This window comes from Blennius ocellaris (assembly GCF_963422515.1).
Source record: "Blennius ocellaris genome assembly, chromosome: 20".
Classification (NCBI taxonomy): Eukaryota; Metazoa; Chordata; class Actinopteri; order Blenniiformes; family Blenniidae; genus Blennius; species Blennius ocellaris.
In genome coordinates, this window is record NC_137669.1 from 4,473,881 (window position 1) to 4,497,642 (window position 23,762).

The 23,762-nt window shown below is 44.1% G+C and overlaps 1 protein-coding gene across 1 annotated transcript; it reads left to right on the forward strand.

The window, feature by feature from the left end:
• Positions 1–724: 724 nt before the first annotated feature.
• On the forward strand, positions 725–23,539 carry kcng2 (potassium voltage-gated channel, subfamily G, member 2; the record flags this gene model as incomplete). Its single annotated transcript, XM_080516555.1, has 2 exons — positions 725–1,507; positions 22,703–23,539. The coding sequence occupies 2 exons, from the start codon at positions 725–727 to the stop codon at positions 23,537–23,539; spliced, it is 1,620 nt and encodes a 539-aa protein (XP_080372681.1).
• Positions 23,540–23,762: the final 223 nt, after the last annotated feature.

A 23,762-nucleotide genomic window follows, 5' to 3' on the forward strand; every position in this document is an offset into this window, starting at 1 on the left:
CACTCATCCATCCATCGTTCTATCTTTCCAGCTTAATGTGGCTCTGTTATTAAGACAAGGCACAAAGAATCAGAGGCTTCTCCTGGTTTGGATCGTCTGTTGCGGAGCAAGGGTAGTGGAGAAAGCTCATATCAGGCTTTATGCATTTGAATTCAGTCATGAATCAAAGTTCCTGACCATCGGTGACGGTATGGGTGTAAGTTGGGTTTTGGGAGTCCGGCAACAGTCGTGTAAATGGGCATCTCTTTCAAAATGATCTTGGCCTGAGAGGTTAGTCAGGCAGACTTGGGATGGGAATTGTTCAGGTTTGATCCCCACTGTGGACAGGTCAGCACTATGGGTCCCTGAGCTCGACCCTTGACCCCCACAGGCTCCCTGGAGCGCCTTAATGTTTCCACACCCTAGAAATAGAATGGGTCAGAGCAGAAAAGGAATTTCACTTGAAATGTTAACAAGGCCTGAGAGTTTTCCATTGAGTGTGCATATGAATGACTGTCTCTGTCCCTGTCAGATCAGAAATAGACACACGACCTTTGCTGATCAAAACACTGGAACCCATAAACCTAAGATCTGCTGAATGTAACCGACGTGTTTTATTTCCCCCCCCACAGAGACGTGCTGTGTTGCTAAATGGGTGACGAGCTCGCAGCCGCCTCACACTCCCTGTGAAGCCCGGCTCAACGTCGCACCGTGCAGGACAGGCTCCTCCCACAGAGTCGCAGGGATGTACCAGGAGGTGGCCTTCCTGGCGGGGAACGCTGAGCACCAGTTCACCACCATCCGCTTCAAACGTGTGGAGAACCCGCAAGAGGTCACGTCCAAGAAGGGTCTGTTCTACAAGCGGGCCCAGCTGCTGCTCCAGCCTCAGTCCCGCCTCAAGAGCGGAGAGGAAATCGGCCTGGCGGACGGCGCGGCCATCATCAACGTTGGGGGAATCAAGTACCACATCCCCTGGTCCACGCTGGACGAGTTCCCGCTGACGCGGCTGGGGAAGCTGCGCAGCTGCAGCAACGAAGCCGAGATCATGGACGTGTGCGACGACTACGACGGAAGCCGCAACGAGTACTTCTTCGACCGGAGCCCGTCCGCGTTCCGCATCATCGTGACGTTCCTGGCGGCGGGGAAGCTGCGGCTCCTGAGGGAGATGTGCGCCCTGTCCTTCCAGGAGGAGCTGCTGTACTGGGGCGTGGAGGAGACCAACCTGGACTGGTGCTGCCTCCGGAAGCTCCGGCTCCGGCAGGAGGAGTACAAGGAGCAGCAGAGGCTGGAGGAGGAGGACACGGAGCTCACCTCGCCGCCGTCCTGCGAGGAGAGCCAGCAGGCGTCCGAGGATCCGGACGAGACCGTGGCGGAGGGCTGCATGCGGCGGCTTCGGGACATGGTGGAGAACCCTCACTCCGGCCTGCCGGGGAAGATCTTCGCCTGCCTGTCGGTGATATTCGTCGCCATCACGGCCGTCACGCTGTGCGTCAGCACCATGCCTGACCTCCGAGCAGAGGAGGAGAGGGTGAGTTCTCCTCCTTAACAGCTCCTTTTTCTTCACTTGATTGGTTTTTCCACAGATCTCACGTACCTAAAAAGACCCAAACTAATTTCTGGTCTGCCTTCATATCCAGATTGAAACATTGGATATTTATTTTTTTGGCAAAAGCAGCAGCACTGGGCAGCAAAGAACCATTTAGAAAACACGATTAATCAAAACGGTGGCACCGAGATATGATATTATTTGCTTTCCAAATTTAGAAAAGTAATAAATCAGACACATTAATAACTTTTGGGTTCCAGAGAGGAATTTTCTGTGGAGGAACATCAACACTGCATCTCATACAGGCTTCTTTGGGCTGTAACTGTGGGGGAAAAAAAAAAAGAAGCTCAAAAACCAATATATAATTTGGAAGGTAGGTATAGCTTGACGCTGAAAGCTCCGGATCCCAATCTCAGGATTCCTCTTTCCTCTAAATATATTTTTAAAAGGCAGCCCGGGGGTTGTGTGTGCCGCGCAGCTGCTACGGTAGAATTCAGATTATGTTGATGCAGCATCCCACATACTGAGTCTTGCTGGGCTCTGTTGTAAATCATTGTGCCACAGACACAAGCGAAGGCTCAGGGACGACCGGGCTTCTTCTGCCTTCACTTGAATACCAGATTGAGGTAATCTGGTATTCAAGTGAAGGCAGAAGAAGCCCGTTGCTATTTTCCATTTCATGCGATCCAAGTTCACGTCTTCCCATATGTGATAATTGACGGCACGCACAAAGCGAAGATGATAAGAAGGCAACATACAGTATGAGGAAGAAAAAAAAAAAGTATAAATGGATTTGGTTTCTGTGTTTGAGAATCCCACAGACTTTTCCCAACGCGGTGGATTTTTTTCTTGACCTGCTTCCAAAAATGAATACAAAATAAGCTCAGATGAATATGAAACAGGCTCGTTACTGTTATATAAGACTGATTATGCTAATTGTAGCCGTGAAGTCCTAATCCGTACAGTAAAAGCTTGTTTATCCAAACCTTCGCACGACCAGCTGACCAATGGGCACAGAGGGAGCAGGAAATGTAAAAATTAGCGTTTATGTTTTCGTGTCACGTTCAGTTTAGAGGTTTATGTAAAGTTTGGACTGTTTAGATTCAGGAAACGTGACAATAAATCCAATGTAGATACATTTAAATGACTCGGTTGTAGTCGTTGTGTTTGAGGAAAATGATGATCCGTTTACACAGTAATGGTTTCAAGTAAAAATGTAAAACCTTTGTTCCGTTTTGTGTGCTTGGAGTCGCTGACATTTTGAGAATGGAACCTTTCGAAAACTGGTTCCATCTCCATGCAGGAAAACCGCCCTACATGCTCATATTTGCACAGTCATGGTGTTTTTCAATCGGTTTTGTTATTAGTTGTTCCTGCAGATCTCCGCTCCACGTGCTCGCTACGTCTTTCTACGTCTCAACATCGACATTGTGTACGAGCTCAACTCTGTCTTCAGGCTCGCTCGACATGGCACAGTGTTACGGATGTGACAAAAAAAACCCAGCCAATCACAGGCTTACACAGGGTCGTCCTGATTGGCTGAGTCTATCCAATCAGGTCAATATTTCGGCCGCTTCTCAGAAGTGCTGTTAAAAAACGATAACTAAATCAAAGTTTTGGGGTTTTATACTGGATTATTGGATTATTTTGCTGATTTGGCACAAATATATATATATACACAGGAAACTACATCATTTTCAGCCATTGCCTTGTAAACGGGCAACTTTTCTGAAACGAAATCGCAAACACGATGTGTTCTCACTTGAAAAACAATGTCATGCGAATGGGACCTGAGAGAAGGCTCAGTGATGGATGACTGTGTGTGTGTGTGTGTGTGTGTGTGTGTGTGTGTGTGTGTGTGTGTGTGTGTGTGTGTGTGTGTGTGTGTGTGTGTGTGTGTGTGTGTGTGTGTGTGTGTGTGTGTGTGTGTGTTGGCGTGACCAGTTTCACCTCCACATCAACGTCTTACAAGCTGAAGATAATGGTAATTGATTTTTTGAGGAGCTGTTTCACAAACAAAGGCACTTTAATCAAGGACGAGCTTTTGCAGTCGTGTACACACTGTGAGGACGTTATTAAACCAAGGTCCCTTCCTGGAGCTCGTGTTGTTTATTGAACTAGAAGATCAGGTGTCATGCTGAGTTTTTGCATGAAACCCTGAAAATTGTATCCCTCTTTGGACGAATGCTGTTGATGAATTAATTCAAACAAAATAAAACTTTGTATGTATGTATGTATGTATGTATGTATGTATGTATGTATGTATGTATGTATGTATGTATGTATGTATGTATGTATGTATGTATGGATGGATGGATGGATGGATGGACTGACACCTCTATGGAAGTAACCAACATAATTTGAGTGTGTGCTACTTGCCCAATACTGTTGATCTGTTGCAAAGTCTTTTTGATGAAGGAAAGAAAAAGCCGGGTGGTCTTTGAATTTATTTCAACAAATATAATTGTCCGTTTAGTTCTGATTGGAGCTTCTTGATTCTTTGCACCCGAGAGTCATCAAATGGGCTAACTGGATATAAATGTACCTTTTTAAAAGCCATCAATAACATTGGTAATTCATAGCTTGCTGTGGTTATTTCCTCATTTGACTTTAATAAGTAACTTAGCCTCGCCTTGGTGTTTCTGCTTGGTCACTCTGATTGCTTGCTTTTTAATGCATTAGCCAGTTTTTCATCATTGTGTCTTAACTTTATATTTCTTAAGTCAAGTGTATCATGAATAATTAAATTATTTTGTCCACATTTCTTTGTGTTCAACGCAAAGATGGTGCCACTATGACCTAAAGATTGGAATTGGTCATCTTTGCACATATCCGATCTGTAGCCTGAATCTGAACGAGAGTTCAGTTCAGTTCAGTTCAGTTCATTTCACTCAGTGGTGGAAACTTTCTGCCAACTCTGCCAAAACTGTTAATGTAATTAAACTTCTTCCCAATATACTTGATTGTTGTCATCGAACTGATGAACGAATAGAAAAGTGCCCCACTGATATCAGTGACTTAGAGACAAACAGTAAAGATTCACCCAATTTCAAATAAAAGCCTCGAAATCATCCTGGTTTTTATTAACTGTGGTTTCCAACAGAATGTTAGCAACTGTGTTTTATGATGTGAAAAGATAAGGAAAACTGGTAAGGTCACAGCTTTTTCTTGTTTCTTTAAAATAAACCTTTAGTTCAGACACTCAGAAAACAAATAATTTTTCTAACTGTTTGCTTTGGTGATCGAGGCGAGACAACAGAATTGAGTTTTTGTCGAAGACATCAAGTTCGAGTTTAAGTCTCAATGGAGATTTTAAATTGTGGCATTAATTACATATCATTAACATATAATTGTGTTTTTTGGGGAATGACTCTAAAAAGTAAGATAAAAAAAAACCGTTCAATCTCTTTACTTGAGTTTCAATGTGCACCACACAGCAGAGACACTTATGGATAACTACGTTGGCTTTTTAATGTAAACCAGAGCTGATTTTATTTAATGAGGCTTGAATTTGCTTGTAGTTCAAATTCCATAACGACATTATGCAGATGATTCGCTGTCTTTGGTTTCTAATTAGGCCTGAAAGTGAGAGCTGGAGCGTTTCCACTTGTTGCTTTGTTAAGCTTTCATCTCGCAGGAAAGGAAAATTCTGCCACCTCAGGCTTTTGTTCCTATTAACTGCACACATTGTCAGAGTAACCGAGGAGCGAGAGGGAGAGGTTTGGGGGCATATTAAACCCAACGACGTATTCGTCTGGAGCTTTTGCTTGTCCAGCTGTGCCTGGGAGACGAGAGAAAGCCTTGGAGGTCCGACTGGTGGAGCGGCGATTCACCTCTTGAGTGGCTTCAGCAGAGCAGAGCGTGATTAGAGGAAAGCCTGCAGCTTCTCCCGACTGTCAGAGATATATCTTCATCGGATAAGCGCTCGTAAGCTTCAAAGGGGAAATCAATCAAGGAAACAAAGCGGGTCAACAGCTGAACCAGAACCTTCTTAGACACACTCCTCGATCTTGCCTTCAATTGCCTGTATCAATCTCCTGATTTCTTTGGTTTCTACACTGGACATATGAAAGCAGTGTCATTGTGACAGCAATTAAGCACCATGGGAATCCTGGAAAGTCTCCACTGTTAGAGCTGCAGTTCATTAAGAGCGGAAACCTCATTTGAACCTCAGAAAAGATGGTTTAACCAGATGGACATTTCTTTCCTGGAAAACATTCCCATTGAGTTGAAAGTCTCTTGATGAGAGGCGACACAAACTTAGTTCTCAAACTATTGCGAGTACGCTCCTGTTTACAACCCCGGGCAGAGGCGTAATTGGCCGGTATGCTCATAAATTAAAAACCGAGACAAAGGAAACTTTCTCACAATGGTTCAGAAGGGAAAGTAAAGATGTGATGGAGCCGTTATGTTCTCAGCAGACGGACTGTGCACCGAGGCGTCAGACACAAATGGGCTCCACTCGTCACTTTATTTGGAAAGAGGAGTTTGTCCTGCCTCTGAAAAGAAGCCCACTCTTGGAGCGCACGCACACGTTTGATTTCTTCCTTTTTTAACTCCCGCATTTTATTTTTTCACGTTGATATCAAGCAGCAGCATTCAGTGCAGCTCAACAGTCTCAACAGCCCAACTACTGCTAATTACCACATCTCCTACAGTCAAGTCCTCCCACTCATCCCCCCCATTACAAAGCATTCTAATATCCATTAGCATTAATTGTCATCCATTTACAACTGCAAAAAAATCCTCCATGCACTAATGAAACTAATGACATGATGATTTCCTAAGATTGCTCATTGTGAGACACAATGTTAGATTCAAGTTGTTTGCAGTTTGAAGAAAACCAGTCTGATGTGCAGGATACTTATGCATAAACAAGTGGCCTGAGTGTTTTTGGCCCTTTTGTTGTGGATTTTGGTTCAATAGTTTGTCAGTGTGTTGGATTATTGGTTTCACGGTTGATTTGTTAGTTTGTTGATTGGTTAACATGATCATGTAAAAGCGGATTTTGATAAGAATAAACAAACACAGAAAACACGCTTTTTAAACTCCTTTAGATGAAAACTAAATCCACTATACGAGCCAGTGTACTTCAGCAGAATTTAAGCATTGAACCTCCAAATGCTGCTTATGTGGGTTAGCTTGGTGTCGATGCTGCAACTTTGTCCTCCAGAGCCAAACACCTTGGCACACCGCGCTCCACTGAGATCAGTGCTGAGCCTGAAAGTGTCTCCTGATTGACTTTGCTGACCTGAAAAAGGTTTTGATTCGTTTTAAAGCTGAGAAGCTTCTCCCTCCTGAGGCAACACCGACTGGAGGAGTTAACGGCAGACGAAGGGCAATGCTGAGGTTTCCATAGAAATCCAGAAGCTTTTCCCTGTAAACAGAATCAAACATGGACAACATGGACACTCTCCTACAGCTTCCTATAGTTCTCTGCAAGTTTGCCGTTCGGACTCGTGTTTGACATACTTAGAGAACAGTAAACCACAGAGGACATAAATATCCTCCAGTTTTTTGTTGTTGTTTTTTTAAAATATATATTGCTAGTCTTTTTTATAATTAAATTGCAGAGAACAACCAATTGCTGTGGTTGGTTTGGGACTTTGAAAGTCTTGGTTATAGTTACAGATGGGCTCCCTGGGAAGTTTGACAAAGGCTTTAAAGAAGCAATAATACCCATTTTACATGACGTAATTAACTTCTGGGGACCCGCTTAAATCATGAAGTAAAATGATTATTTCAGTTTTGCATGAATTAGGAAAAGATACAATCGTATGTGAAGGATATTACTTTAAAATATTTGCGACAGTCATGGCAATATGGCTACAAGAAAGCAGAAGCGTATCGCTCAATGAATTCAGACAGGAAGTAAACAATATTAGGAAACACAAATACAAATGTCAGCCATCCTTGTTGTTTGTCTTGATGCCCAAAAGGTTTTTGAATGGAGTGAATCCGATTTTTATTGCCGCCTTTGGATTCCATCCGAACCTGATGAAATTGGTGAAGCTAATTAGATCAGAGTTAATGGTTGTTAGTTTGATGTCTTCTTCCTCAAAACAGGAGTCAAACAAGAAGTAGCTGAGGAGTATTGAGTCAGTGGATGAATCAATAACACATAATATCCATATCTGTTTAAAAAAAAAAAAAGATAGAGAATCACTTGTCACAGATGATCTAAATGTTTTGGTTTTCCATGGAAGCTAATCCCTTTGCATTACCACCAGTGGTCATTTGGGGGCAGTGTTGAGTTTTGCTGTAGAGAGGAAATGGAAGTTTTGTTGTGTGATGCAACAAGGTGTTTCACTGAAACGCTGCCTCAGATTGTCCCTTTTTCTCCATGTCCACATTAGTTCCACTTCACGCTGACGCCATTGTAGTTGCTCCTGACCTCCTTCTTCTTTCTCAAAAAAAAAAAACCTCCACTCTTTTTCTTGGTAGAAGAACAATGGCTCGTTCCAATTGTGTTGGACTCACAGAAGGAAAGGCCTCGTCGCACACACCGTGTGAAGTGTACGTATCTGTCTTCATATATATGTAGAGCATCAAGGAGCTCCAAGGCGCCACTGTGCTCATTACCAAGTGTAGTGTTTCTTTTTCTTCTCTTGTGAGCTCCTCAGGTAAAAAGTGATGTCATTGTCTTTAACGCCTCTGAAGTGAAATACCACAACTTCTCCAACAGAATACATTTATTACACCATCATCTGCATCAGTGGAGACATTTATTTTGCATGGCAGACCCTGAGTAGACGTGTAGTCATGGTTTTAGGCAGAAATTGGTGTTTTGGGGGTCCAATTAGATCATCGGTCCGTATAATTAATACCACCTGTGTGGATTCTGCAGACAGAATTTGTGAATTCAGCATTTGAAGGACCAAGGATGAGTCACAGAATTACAAACCAATCAGAGGTCGCCTTTCCAAAGTTATTGACCACATGGGGGCAAAATACAAAACCGGAAGTCAGTTGCGAGTTGTGTACTCTAGCCGATAATTCACTATATTTCGGCGAAAAATAATGAACTCAGGCAAAATTATACGAGACAAATAGTGACGGCCATTATACAAACGTTTAGACGACTTTGAGCAACACAGCCGCCATTTTTTCATCCATCTTTTCAGATAATTGACAGCTGGACGGCTCGCTGCCTAAAACCATGTGTGAACACAAAGACTCCTGAAAGGAGCGTGAATGTTTACATTGTGTATATTCTTTGAATTTGTGGTTTTACAAAAAGCACGACACCGAATCATGGAGTGTCATGAAGAATGAAGCATTTCTTAGTGTTCAACCTACAATTATTGCTCTGTTTTCAGTTGTTGTTGTTGTGTAAACAGCACCTGAGTCAAACAGTGCAAACGGCACAGCACAACGAAGATTTGTCTTCACTAGAAACACCGATCAGTGGCATTGATTTTGGCAATTGTTTTGGTGAAAATTAGCACAAAAGAACTTATAATCTCTGGTAAATGAAGTTTTAACTGGGACAAGTGGGGGAACACAGCCCAAACGCAGGAAGTTGCTGTTTTTAAGATCATTTTAGAGCGGGGAAGTTTTTTGAGGAGTCGTGTGCGATGAAGAGCACTCAGCCTGTTGGTCATCTAATGTGGCTCTTTCAAGAAACATCCAGTGACTCAGAGACTTTCTCTCCTCCCTTCGTCTCTCCCTCGCAGACGAGCAGAAACCACAGGAAGAAGAAGCTTGATTGCGTTTCACATCGTACGGCTGCTCATCCCCACTGTCTGCATGAATGGAGCATTAAGCATCTCAAGTATTTTGTCAATTTCCTCCCATCAGAATTACTTACCCCGTCCACATGAGCATCTTTGAAAACCGAGTTTTTGTGACCATTCATGTGCTGCGTGAGGCTGAGATGTTGATCTGAACTCTCAGTGACTCTATTGGAGCCTCGCAGCCTGGCACTCGCCATTGTGATGTAAATCCCTGCTGCTACCGTGGTTATATATCATCACAGGGGAGCAGGGTGTGTGTGTGTGTGTGAGCGTGATGGAGAGAAATGTGTGCAGCTGGAAAAAAGGAGGCATAATTTTACCTTAGTCAGGGCTGAAAATAGGAGGCGTGCATCAGTCACTGCTGCTGACTGAGAGTCAGACGTGCGGCTGTTCATGCGCCCAGAAACGTGTCATCCATCACCGCCGAGACGATTTGTACTCCTCGTATACAGTTTGGGTAAATAATACCCAGTCGACTGTGGAGTTATTTGTTTTCTCCCTTTTCAACGGAGGAAGGATTGTCATATTTTATGCAAGAACTTTTTCCGTAATCATATATTTGCATATTAACATACGACTCTGCTGTAACACTATGAACCGGACCGTAGTATGATCTTGGGCCACGTTTACGCCACAACACTTCAAGGGAAAATTCATCATTTTGCATTTTTGTTCGAGACAAATTGTGCGTCTACACAGCAAAGTTTTGAAAACGAAGGGGGTTCACAGGGAACCGGCAGAAACGCCGACAACGATGTAGGTTTCATGCTGGGCCACTGGTGTGTGCTTGTCGTGAATCGTGGCGGTTCCAAAACTAGACTCACAAACAACGTTCCGTAAAAACAGAGTACAGAGGCAGAAGTGTGCAGAGGTTAATCCAGTGTGTCGTCCATAAAACACAGCAGAGTCCAAAAACCATGGAATGGGGTAAAAGGAGAGACCCAGAATAACGCTGGAGGATCGGGGATGAAATGAGACCAGCTGACAGCAGAGGGAGAAGACTTTAAACACATGGGGAAGGGGTGTATTTCACTGTCGCACAGGTGAAACTCATGACAGTCCCAGGTTCTAACAAAAACAAATTGTTTTGTAAAAATAAAGGGAGAAATATCCGTTTATGTAAAATCCCAGGTACGTGTAAACATGTCCTGCATCTGCTACTGTGTCTTACCTCCTTTTTCCCATCATCCTATTTTCTTCATTCACACCTGATTGTTTACACACAAAAAATATATATATATAATTTACATGGACTCACATATACACCTGGTTCAGAACTACTATGAGCATGTCCAACCAGTAGGAGGCAGTTTAACGAGAAGCATGATGTCATGATAGCCAATCAGAATCCTGGGAAAAAAACCCAAAAAACAAACACTTCATGAATTTTGTGAGTCATTTCCTGTTTGGCGATAATTTGCGCACGGTTCATTTATTTGGAGCGAGAAAATAACATAAAACGAAATAAAATTGTCATTAATGGTGAATGTCAACCATAAAACTACCAAGTCGCAGGAGAATGTGGACTGAGAGTCATGCCACTCTTTAATATATAGTATATGTGCAAAAAAGGATTTATTTATTTGAATTGTATTTGAATTTGTCAAGATGCTCGAACACCTTCCATTGGTAACACACAAGCATTAAATGCTGAAAGAAAACTCTAGTTGTGGTTATTTATATTCAATCCAATTTGCTTTCTAAAGCAAAACTTTACAGCGAAAAACCAAGAATTCCACATGAGCGAGACAAAAAACAAAACATTGGAAAGTGAGGACTGGTATAAATCTTGAAACAGCTCAGTTTAGTGTGATGGTGTCCACCGTCTATTTCCATTTGGACTCATGATGAAGTAAACGATTCTTACTTACTGTGACAGAAAGGCTCCGGCAGCGATCGTTCCTCCCTGCGGAGCAGCAAGAAGCTCAGCACGGAAACACAAAACGCCGCGGACTTAAAGCATTATCAAGATGTTTCTCTTGTTCCCCTCAGAACCGTTGGCATTAGTAAACACTGTGTGTCCTCAACCATCAAACCAAAACTCAGATTAAACCACTCAGAATGTGTTTTCCCTCTGCGAGCACAAAAAGATGCTTTTTTCTGAAACGCATTGACTGATAAGTCTCACGGGTGGCATGAAGCTGCTGTACGCCGAAATCTAATCAAATCAGGGAGAGCAGTTGGAGTCCCAGAGGGCCGAGTGGAAATGTTCCTTTCAAGTAAAACATCACTCAGAATATGTTTGGAGTTTGTCTTTTATTTGAAGGCAGTGATTATCGTCCGTATCGACTCGCTGGCTCATGAGCTGCAGTTTGATGCACCAGCGGTTTAGAATCACAGACTCCCAAAGAACTTTACCTCCGCTGCTTTCTGTCCGTCCCAGATTTAACGTCGGGGGGGAACCGGAGCGAGAGCGAGCGACGGCCACCAATACCGTCGGTTAAGATTCGAGGAAAGTGTAACGGCCCCCGTGGGGAGTTTGGCCTGTCACTGTGGTGCAGAACAGGATGTAAATAAGGCCTCCAGTGCCGAGGAAGACGTTTCCTCCTGTTGCAGGCTGGAAGTCGATGGCTGGCTGCGTCTTCATCTCACTGGGACGCCACTGAAGGAATTCCCAGAGGAGCTTCCAAAGAATATCACATTCATAAGGGGTTTGCAAGGGTCTCAAGTGCATTGGAGTTCTTTTTTTGTTTTGTTTTCGCAAAGTTTGTGTTTTGTTTTTTTCAGAGAAACGATCACGCATGAAAGAAAAGCAAGTTTTGGCCAAGATGATGAAAACAATAAAAATGTTAACGATTAAAAAAAATTGAAAACGAAGCTGTAAAGGAATTAAATATAAATATATGAAAGTGAAATTGATAAATTAATTAAAAAAAGCTCAACTCGCATCCAGACATTAAAGCGTATAAAGACCTTTTTTACACGTTTCAAGTTCAAATGTATCAAGTTTTGCGTTTACATGGCAAAGTTCTGAAAACGTTGTCCGTTTACATGGAAACGGCAGAAAACGATGCGTTTGGCATGACAGGCCACGGGTTGGCGCTGTTGGTTGTTTGAGTAAAGAAACCACACACACATGCATGCAGAGAACAATACGCTGTAAACATTAACAATGGAGGCGGACAAGATGGAGCCCAGCGTTTCCAGATGGTTACGTTTTCCCCCGTTTACACGACGACAGAGTCAGAACGTTTTTCAAAAAGTTCCACCTTGTTAGCCGTTCTCAAATACTGAAAAAGTAAAATGAAGAAGAACACAAGAACAAAAAAAATTACCCTGAAATAAGTGAAAAAAACTAAATTTACCAATAGAAGAAGTAGAAATTGCTTTGATAAGATTTTGTGAAATAAGATGTGATTTAGTATATTAAGATCTTAGTGTCCAGAGAAAACTTATTTTAAGCTGTTTTACCAGGATTTCAAGCTTGGTCTTAGACTATGCCTACATAACCAAGAGATCTTACTTCAAACGTGGATAAAATGTAAAATAACCTCTGTTTCTTCTAAAAATAAAAATGAAAACAAGATTATTACATTCGCCAAGAAGGTGATGCTTTCGTCTTCATGTATTACTGCATTTATTATGTGCATTTTACCAACTGTTCACAAAAAACTACTCACCCAAATTGCATGAAATCTTCAGGGATGATTTGTCACCAATCTTTTAGCTTTTGGGACGTAAACGGCGAAACCGTTTCACAATCAATCCCCCAAATATGTGGAAAAAAAGGTCCCCTACAAAGTGGAGGAGAGAGGCACCTCATGGAGTTGCCATGGAGACGCCCCTGCTCAGTGTTTCACAACGTGATGTCGCTACCTGACAGGCTAGTTAGCATCAATATGAGCTAATGGTTAACATGCTAGTGACGCCAACTCGATTGTGCAAACAGTGGTGACGTTGGCGAAGGTCTGCGCTCTACCGAGTGTAGCTCTAGTTTAAGAAGGTTTGACTGAACAAAAGAATTAAGAGTCATTGTCTTCAAATAAGTATTACTTCTTATGTGAATTTATCTTAACTGAAGTCGGACGAGACATCGTGACTAAAAATAAGACTAATAAACGTGGTGGGGTATTGCGGTGTAAAAGTGGTGTACAGAGTGGCGCCGAGCAACGCTGTCATGTAAACAAGGCCTAAATGATGCATTGAAGTTTGCAGGATGAATAATGGAGTATAATAAGAAGTACCCGGCAGACTTGATTTTGACAAGCAACAAGAACAGCTTGGGTCAAAACGAGCCCTCCGCCTCGCGGCAGCGTTTTCACCTCAGTGAAGATAAAATAAAGTGGGTCGGACTCTTTCGTCAAGGCAAAGAGGATGATCAGTAAGATCTTCCAAAAATTTCAAGGCAAAGTGTCTGAAGTTGTGCTTCTGTATCTGGGTTTTGAACACAGAAATTTGCCTGCAAATTAGGATCCGGGAGAGTTTTCACCAAAGTACTGCGGGAACAAACAGCGGGGAGAGTTTGCTTTATTGAGTTGGGGAGAGGAAATGACTGATTGGTTAATATTTGGGCATCGGGGGAGATTTTTCAACTCGCAGAAGGTCACTAAGCCATTAGCATCGTGGGAAACAAGGCTCTATTTGTAATAATTTGTGTGAAATGACTTCTATCTGCTCCCATTCCTGCCTCAGGCTGGTTTGTCTGTACCTTCCTGTGTGTCTCTGCTCTGCCTGCAATCCTGAAATAACATGGAATCCAGCATTCAGCAGATTTGTGAATGTTTTTTTTTTGAGTCATTTTAAAAATGAGGGGAAATGTACCGAGGCAAGACTGACAGCGTTGAGTTAATGCAGAAGATGGACATGTGGCCTCGTGCTGCCGCTCAGATGTTCTCTGTTAAATAGGCACAAATGGGTTTTTAACCCAAACCAGGATTCTGTCCCAGGAAGCTTTGGCAGGTTGTTGTTTTTTTTCCACCAGGCTAAAAATACACTCTGTCCTTATGGGCTTTCTTTTTTTTTTTTTTTTTTTTTAATCCTCAACTTTCTGCAAAATGCAGCCAGAACATTTATAACCAGAAGTGGAAATGATGATGGCACATAAGGACATAGCTGACAGGGGAAAAAATGGAGACCTTCTGTCTCTGTATCTTCCTTGCATTCAAATAGAACTTGGATTTGAACTCATCAGAAATTATTAATTGACTGTGTCTCAGGCCCCGCCCACACGAGAACGCTCTTTAATGGAACCAGATTGTTTTTGGCCGATCATCCACATGGATCGTGAAGATGTCGCCCAAAGACACACATTTGTGGAAAACTATGACGTCATCGCCGCCCCACTCCCTACACCCTTCGACCCTCTGTGCGATGTACTTACAAACAACAACAACAACATGGCGCTGCAGCTGCAGAAGCTGCTGATGTGGCTCGCTTTCATGAGGCGATATGTTGGATTTCTCGACGTACGAGGATGAGCAGGGGTGGGCTCTGTGCCTTCTTCTGTGGTTTTATTGTGTTTCTGTTGCAGTTACAGAGCCACCTAAAGGCCTGGCATATGTACGACATGGTTTTATCATAGTGACGTATGTATAGAAGGAATTTCTTTCCCGAAAGAGGGAGAAATAAGATTGTTTGGCTCATGTGGGCAGGACCCTTAACTTTTCTTTTCACTCTGAGATAGATGCATCATCAAATTGTTGAATTTGAATACATTCCTTTGACTTTAAATGGGGTTTTTTGGGTCAAAATCGGGAAAGAATTAGTTCATAGAGAAACATATAACACTTCTTTATAATGTCATTTTTGGTTCATCACTTTATTTTAATTTCTAAACAGAAGGCATCAACTTAACGCTTGAGAGTGAATTTAAACATTCCAGCAGTGTTCATTCTTTCGCATGATTTTTCAGATGCTTACACACACACTTACACACACTGAAACTAAAGAATCAATCACATTCGACTGGCATGAATCAATAACAATACAGATGTGATCCACATTTGCATAAAGCTGCCCACCACATGGAAACACAAGCGAGTGTCTTTTCCTCAAAAATCCTCAAATGTTTTTTAAAAGGAGACCTTTCGAATGGTATTTCTCGCACCGATATGCAGATTCCAAATTCGCCTTTGTCCTCTGAGAATATCATAATTCCAACCTCCATAAATATAAATGGTACCAGTTGTGGACTTAGTGTGTAATGATATATATTACAGCAGTGTGTAGGACGACACTGCTGCGCGCTGTTGTCTCGCTCTCCAATGAGTCTGCGTGGGTTTTCGTCCAGGTGCTCCGACTTCCTCCCACCAGCCCAAAGACACACGGTAATTATGTGGATTAGTCATTTGGAATTGGCATTCGGTGTTCATGTGAACATGTCTGTCTCCACGGTGGTCCCCCCCCCCCCCCCCCCCCCCCCTTCCTCTCACCCACTGTCAGCTGGCTCCATCCTCCATGACCGTCGCATAATGAAGTGGGCTTTACCTGATGGGTGGTTGAATGCATTTCCTCTTATTGCTGGAATATGATCATTTCACACAAATCTGCACGCTGCAAAAAAACAAAAAACGAAACAAAAGTTGGATTCAAGCCTGTGCGGCTTTGCATGAGCAACAAACTGGCAGAAATGTAAGGTGAGGCTTTTTGAAATCCAAATATTGCTGAACTGTACACTGTAAAAAAAAAGTCTGTTGATTTTCTCGTGAAAAACAAAACCATGACAGTGAAAACCTGTAAACTCTAAAACTGTTTCATACTGATAATATCACACTGAATAATCAATGAATGAATAAATAAATGAGTAACTCAAGGAAAGAACAACAGTATTTTAACATATTTTTTCCTGAAGTTTTTTTTTAATTTTGATACTCTTTCATAGTTTTTTTCTTACAGAAAATGTTGTAAAATCTAAAAACACTCGACACAAATTCCAGCCATGTAACAGTATACTCACTACAATCTTAAGTGACGCATGTTCAAATGGTTTGGAACCGGATGAGGTGTAGTTTGTTTGTTAACAATTTAAGAAAACACTGTGGCGGTTGCTAGGAGCCAGGCCTCTCACCCAAAGGACTCTGGGTAAAGGGGCGGGGTTTGGGCTCTCCCGCGCTGGGGCTTTTGTGGGCTGTACCAGTCCAGTTCTGTGTTCGCTACAATAAAGACGTGTTCCAAGATTCAGCTCTGCCTCATCCTTCGTCCTGCCACAACACAAGACAATTCAGTACAGTTGGAAAGAGTCGGACGTCTGGCATCAATAATTCTTTAACTAAATGTACCCAATACACAGAGGACGGCTTCAACCTCAGAGCCAAGTTTTTTCTTGGATGTTTCACTGTATTTTGCACCAGAAGGTTTCATTAAAATGTTGAGATTGCCGTCATTTTCTGTTGTGTTTTCAACATTTTCATCATATCTACAACAAACAAAAACCTTAAAGTTTAAATTGGAAGGTTATTATGACACAGAATATATTAAACTGTAAAAACACACATTCAATTGATACTTTATTAAACGTCAGCTCTTAATTTATTGTACTTGACTTGGAATAAAACGCTGCCTGATTGCGTGAGAGTTGCTGGAAAAGAAAATCCCAACACTCACAGTCTGTAATACGATTCTTGCTAAGTGACGAAGCTTTTTGAGATATTTTCTGGCAGCGAGAGGAAAAGAGTTTGAAATCGGATCTCATACACACCCAGCACACACTGATGCTCCCCGTGCGCCGAGCGAACGGCGGTGGTGAACAGATCCGCTTAAAGCTTCGGGTGCGTCCAGGGCGAAAGCAGTCTCGGATCGGTTCTGCTCGTCGAATCAGAGCCTCTCCGGTTAATCTCCGCCGATCAGAAGTGAGCTGTCGCTTCCTGCGCTGTTTGGTTTCCATGCTTGTCTTCAGCTGTGACAGGGTCGGCGCGCCCCGATCGCTCAGACGGATAATTGCGCGCATTTAATTTGATCCTCCGCGTACATCGGAGGACGGGCGGGAGGCGCGGATGCACTCAGGCTGAAAGCCTTCGGGAAAAAAAAACCAACAACACAAATAACGCTGATCGGATTCGAAGAACGAGATGGGATCAGTTGACGATGTGTCACACTAACAGACGTGAGGAGCCGCGTGGCGGCGGGAGTGTGAAGCAGGCTGATCCGTGGTTCTCCTTTGTTTTGGGCCTGGTGTGCTCCTCGCTGAGCAGCATGTGGTTACAAGCTCCATCTTGAGCTGAAGTTCAAAACGCAAAGCCACAACAGCATGTCGAAGCTTTAAAATTGCCAGACCATTGTTTTGCCACAGCAGTTTTGCAAATAATGGAATATATAAAAACCACAATGTGATTTCCTCATCTGACCACTCAACTTCTGCTGCTCTGCCGTGTCACTGCTTTCAACTAATGGAGTGAACATCAACCATCATGGAGCAGTGCGAGGCGTGGGATGAGTTGATTGCGTGGTTGGTTGGTTGGTTGGTTGGTTGGTGTGGGGACATTGAGGGTTGGTTGGTTGGTGTGGGGACATTGAGGGTTGGTTGGTTGGTTGGTTGGTTGGGTGGTTGGTTGGTTGGGTGGTTGGTGTGGGGACATTGAGGGTTGGTCGGGTGGTTGGTTGGTTGGTTGGTTGGTTGGTTGGTTGGTTGGTTGGGTGGTTGGTTGGTTGGTTGGTTGGTTGGTTGGTGTGGGAACATTGAGGGTTGGTTGGTTGGGTGGTTGGTTGGGTGGTTGGGTGGGTGGTTGGTGTGGGGACATTGAGGGTTGGTCGGGTGGTTGGTTGGTTGGGTGGTTGGTGTGGGGACATTGAGGGTGAGTTGGGTGGTTGGTTGGTTGGTTGGTTGGTTGGGTGGTTGGTGTGGGGACATTGAGGGTGAGTTGGGTGGTTGGTTGGTTGGGTGGTTGGTTGGTTGGGTGGTTGGTGTGGGGACATTGAGGGTTGGTCGGGTGGTTGGTTGATTGGTTGGTTGGTTGGGTGGTTGGTGTGGGGACATTGAGGGTTGGTCGGGTGGTGGGTTGGTTGGTTGGTTGGTTGGGTGGGTGGTTGGGTGGTTGCTGTGGGGACATTGAGGGTTGGTCGGGTGGTGGGTTGGTTGGTTGGTTGGTTGGGTGGTTGGGTGGTTGGTTGGTTGGTTGGTTGGTTGGGTGGTTGGTGTGGGGACATTGAGGGTGAGTTGGGTGGTTGGTTGGTTGGGTGGTTGGTTGGTTGGGTGGTTGGTGTGGGGACATTGAGGGTTGGTCGGGTGGTTGGTTGATTGGTTGGTTGGTTGGGTGGTTGGTGTGGGGACATTGAGGGTTGGTCGGGTGGTGGGTTGGTTGGGTGGGTGGTTGGGTGGTTGCTGTGGGGACATTGAGGGTTGGTCGGGTGGTGGGTTGGTTGGTTGGTTGGTTGGGTGGTTGGGTGGTTGGTTGGTTGGTTGGTTGGTTGGGTGGTTGGTGTGGGGACATTGAGGGTGAGTTGGGTGGTTGGTTGGTTGGGTGGTTGGTTGGTTGGGTGGTTGGTGTGGGGACATTGAGGGTTGGTCGGGTGGTTGGTTGATTGGTTGGTTGGTTGGGTGGTTGGTGTGGGGACATTGAGGGTTGGTCGGGTGGTGGGTTGGTTGGTTGGTTGGTTGGGTGGGTGGTTGGGTGGTTGCTGTGGGGACATTGAGGGTTGGTCGGGTGGTGGGTTGGTTGGTTGGTTGGTTGGGTGGTTGGGTGGTTGGGTGGTTGGTGTGGGGACATTGAGGGTGAGTTGGGTGGTTGGTTGGTTATTTAGTTACTTGGTGTCTGCCCAACTCTACCAAATGAGCTGGAGAGTAGCGTCAGCGAGTCAATTCACAAGAAATGATTGGGATTTGAGGCAACGATCACCCAACAACAAAAGAAGGTGTTGTGGTGAAGCGAACGCTTAAAGTCACAGAGATGCGACAACAGGAAACTTAATTGACGTGTTGGTTGTCGGATAAATGAAAAGTCAGAATCATCTTCCTTCTTTATTTAGATTCGAAACTTAGTCAACTCATCTTTGGTAAACATCCAGATGTGTCCCTGATGTGTCAGAAACAGTTCCTCCTTCTTTCATCATCACGTTGTTGCCCAATAGGCTCCAGCTGACCTGAATAAAGCAGGATGTAGCTACAGAGTGACAAATGGCTGTTTTAAGCCTCATAATAGTTTTGAGCTGTCATCCTGCCAACGTCTTAAAAGTTGTCGAAGAGCTTCCAGGCCACATCTGGGTCTCTAACGAGACTCACAATCTATATTGTTTCTCTAAAAGGAGAATTGAGCACTTTTCCTCAGGCAGTCCGTCACATGCATGCGAGACAAATCGGCTTCTCAACAATGTGCTCCCATTGTTAATGTTTATGGAGTATTGATCTCTGCGTACGTGTGTGTGTGTGTGTGTGTGTGCGTGTGTGGTTTCGCTACAAACACAACCAACTTGTGGCCTGAGGCTGTAACAACATCGTTTTCAAAATGTTGCTGTGTAAATGTGAAGCTTTTCTGTCACGAAAATGCAAAATAAGATTTACACGTCGTCGTGTACACTGGGTCTCAGTCGTCCTGCGCTGACTGCTCATGACGAGCTGGGGTTAGGCTCCTGCACTTTATGAATCCAAGTGAAATTAAATGTACAGTGTTGGAGAAATGAACCAAGAAAATGAGGATACTTTTGGCAAGTTATCCCTAAAATATCTTCCTCGGCCAGGAGCGTCGAAGATACAATCTGTAGATTAAAACTGACCAGTAGGTCTCATCCACCCTCTGGGATGGTTGCAAAGGGTAAAGGATACAAAGAAGCCATTACCAATAATATAATTCATAAATATACAATATCAAAGAAATTGTTGAAAATTAATGTTATCTGTTGGTCGTTCTATCGTTACTTTTACTAGAGGATCAAAAGGTGGTTTAATTGAGTTCATGATGGCGTCAGTTCATTCAGAAGTATCTGTTCAATGGAAGTACCTGTTCTTCCATTGTGACACCTCAAAACTTTTAAAACCTAAACGTGTTCTAAAAACCTAAGAAGAAATCTAAATACTTTTGGTATCCTCACATTTATCACATTACATTTATTGTTGAATTTGCTTAGTAAATGCTGGAAAAAGCTGATTTCAGTGGGTACATTTCAACTTTACCACTTATGGAAGCAAGGGCAGACGTTTATCCAAATATCGTAAAAGAAAAAGAATTTCATGAGCTTCATTTTCAGATAGATGCCCTATTGTTTTATTAAAAAAACAAACAAAACAATATTTATATACAGCTAATTAGTAAAAAAAAGAAAAAGAAAAGAAGAGAAGACTATGAACAAAGACCGTTTTTGTTGATCATTTTTGGAGCCAATTTGGCTCAAAGTCCTGTGCGGAGTAAATCGAACAATCTGCTCTTAACCTCGTAGCGACTGTATAATTTCTCAAACCTTGGGCCTGGTAGCAGCTGGCCGAGGAATGTGGAGCCGCGCTGAGCCAAAGAACCCATTCCCTCATGTTCGTTTTAATTCAGCTGCATATTGAAGTCTGTGAAAACATTGATTCTCTGAGGAGAACTTAAGCTGCGATTTGCCTCAATGTGACGGGAGGCAGATGTATGAAACACTGGTAGCCAAGCTTTTGCAGAATAATGTACTCACCCCACCTTATTGTAGATACACCCTCCTCTTTTGATTCCTCGGTAACCGTCAGTATTGCCGGGCTCCGTTTTTGTGTCTTTACCTCACTTTCCTTACAGCCATGGTTCACACATATCACAGCCGATTGTCTTCGATGACATCAGCGGGGACAGCCGTCTACCTCAAATCATTTCCAGTAACAGCTATTTTGAGATGCTCAAATTCACTGGTGCTGAATGGAGGATGCTTGAAGCTACTTTAATCTGTCAGAAAGGGTAATTTTCCAGCTGAGATCAGCCCTCCCTCGCCCCACTCACGCGGCGTTGCTCCAGTATGTAGTCCATCAAGCGTCTTACCCTCATTTCATTTTGTGAACTCTCAGTTTAGCGGTTTACTGCCTCTGCCGCCACACGTGGAGAAACCGCAGCTCCGGCTCTGTCGATCAGTCATTTACATGGCCACTAATGGGTTTAGAAAGTTTGATGTCTCAAGGGCAAAAACTGTGCCACGTACAGAACTGAGTGTGCTCGCTTAAAAAATGTATGAGGCTGACGGAAACGCAAAAGAAGAGAGTTTGCTTCCACTCATGATTTTGTACGTTCAAACATTTAATATAAACAGAGTTCTAATGGACAACTAAATGTCTTTTTAACACACGAGTACACATTTTTCAAGCAGGATTTTCTTTGATAGACTCTCGGGACTAAACCCAACATCAGGGTGGATGTTGACAAGGGGTATTGAACATTTGGTCAAAACTAGAATCTTTTCAGGGTATTGTCTTAAAGTGTGAAAACAAAAAAAAACATTGATTGCCCTTCATTTCTTTTTGTTACTTGTACTGTTTCAGAACTTAAGACCGAGAACTGCGTGATGGCAGAAATAGTCGCAGCCGAGAGGTCAATTAGCTCCCTGAATGCTAGCATATTAGCATTAGCGTCCAAGGTGAGGTCAGTTTGTCAGACGTTTGTCGTAATGGAACTTTTACAAGACAGAGTTTGTAAATATAAGAACATTTTCAGAATCTATTGTGTTTTTGAACTAAAAGAAAAGAAAAAAATGTTAAAAGTTGAAAGTTTGTGTATTTTATGATATTGTCATTTTCATTGGTTCAGTCCACCTCAGGTCAAACTGTGCTGAATGTCCTGAATTAAAAGGACTTTAACACGTCTTGTATATACGATTTTGATCTTTTCAGTAAAATCCAGAGTTTGATCCATCCATCTTGGTTTCCTTTTGTTCAGCTAACTGGAAGAGTCACAGCATTACAACAATCACTGGATGTAGTGCGTCCTCATCCATTATTAAACAGGAAATTGTTGCAAAGCAAACGTATTTTTATGTTTGGTGATTAAAACACCAAACACTCATTGATGGCAGAGAAATGAAAAACAAGCCCATGCACTGTATTTCATGATCTCCTCCAGGGGTGATTTTGACTTAATACCCAAGTAATCTCTTATAATTATATTTTGAAATATTTATGAACAGCAGTCCTGAAAAAACCTATTTAAAAACAGGGATATTTCATCTCTTAAACTCACAGCAACCCCGATTTCTTGCGCAATATCGTCTCCCACCTTTTACCTTTTGATCACTCAGTTTTGGATGTGAGGGTTAGTCGGGTTTCAGATAATCAAGGCTGTTGCTTAACGCTTCGACAATATTTCATCAGTTTTCTGCTCTGGGAGAGAACTCGCTCACCGTTTATGGTTGCGAGACCTGACATACCAAACATATCTGTCAACGGCGAGCCTCCGAGTCAAGAGGCGTTGGTTGAGAATGCCTTCTTAATGACTGCCTCCGTGCTGCTGCCTCTTTGTCAGAAACACTTTTGGACTGGCTGTGTCCCACTTACAAAGGGTGTTGTTGCTGTTGCGTAACCGAGCACGATCCCTAACGCGACTGTTTCTCCTCTCCTCTGTAGGGCGAGTGCTCCCAGAGGTGCCACAACATCTTTGTTCTGGAGACGGTGTGCGTCGGCTGGTTCTCCCTGGAGTTCCTGCTGCGCTTCATCCAGACCCAGAGCAAGTGCATGTTCCTGCGCACGCCGCTGAACGTCATCGACGTGGTGGCCATCCTCCCCTACTACATCACCCTCATCGTGGACTCCCTGTCGGTGGGGGGGAAGCCGACGGGCTCCGGGAACAACTACCTGGAGAAGGTGGGCCTCGTCCTCCGGGTCCTCCGGGCCCTGCGGATCTTCTACGTCATGCGCCTCGCCCGACACTCGCTGGGCCTGCAGACGCTGGGCCTGACGGTGCGGCGGTGTACCAGAGAGTTCGGCCTGCTGCTGCTCTTCCTGTGCGTGGCCATGGCTCTGTTCTCGCCGCTGGTTTTCCTCGCCGAGAGCGAGATGGGCGCCAAGCAGGAGTTCACCAGCATCCCCGGGAGCTACTGGTGGGCGGTCATCTCCATGACGACGGTGGGCTACGGGGACATGGTGCCGCGGAGCATCCCCGGCCAGGTGGTGGCGCTGAGCAGCATCCTGAGCGGCATCCTCCTCATGGCGTTCCCCGTCACGTCCATCTTTCACACCTTCTCCCGCTCCTACGTGGAGCTGAAGGAGGAGCAGAGCCGGGCGGGGCGGCTGAAGCCCGACTCGCAGGACAGCACCAAGTCGCAGAACAGCGAGGACTCGCAGGAGACGGACAGCTACCACGGCATCACGGAGGCCGCCGCCGCCGCCGCCTCGGCCGTGCAGCGGAGGAAGTCCATGGCCGCTCACAGGGCGGCCGAGATCAGAGCGTCGATGCAGACTTAGCCTCTCCGGCTGGCTGGGAGGCCATGACACCCGACGCCCGGACTTCAAAGACGACAAGCTGCAAGACCGCGAGCAGGAAAAGGATTATTCTCTGTGGAGCTCGAGGGGGGGGCTTTGATCGTGTGCTTGAGCACCGGAGTGTATCTGGCTTTCACAAGCTCTTCAGAGCTGCAGAGGTCTGTGTTCCTCATCAATCTGACTTTAAAATGAGGGTAACAATATA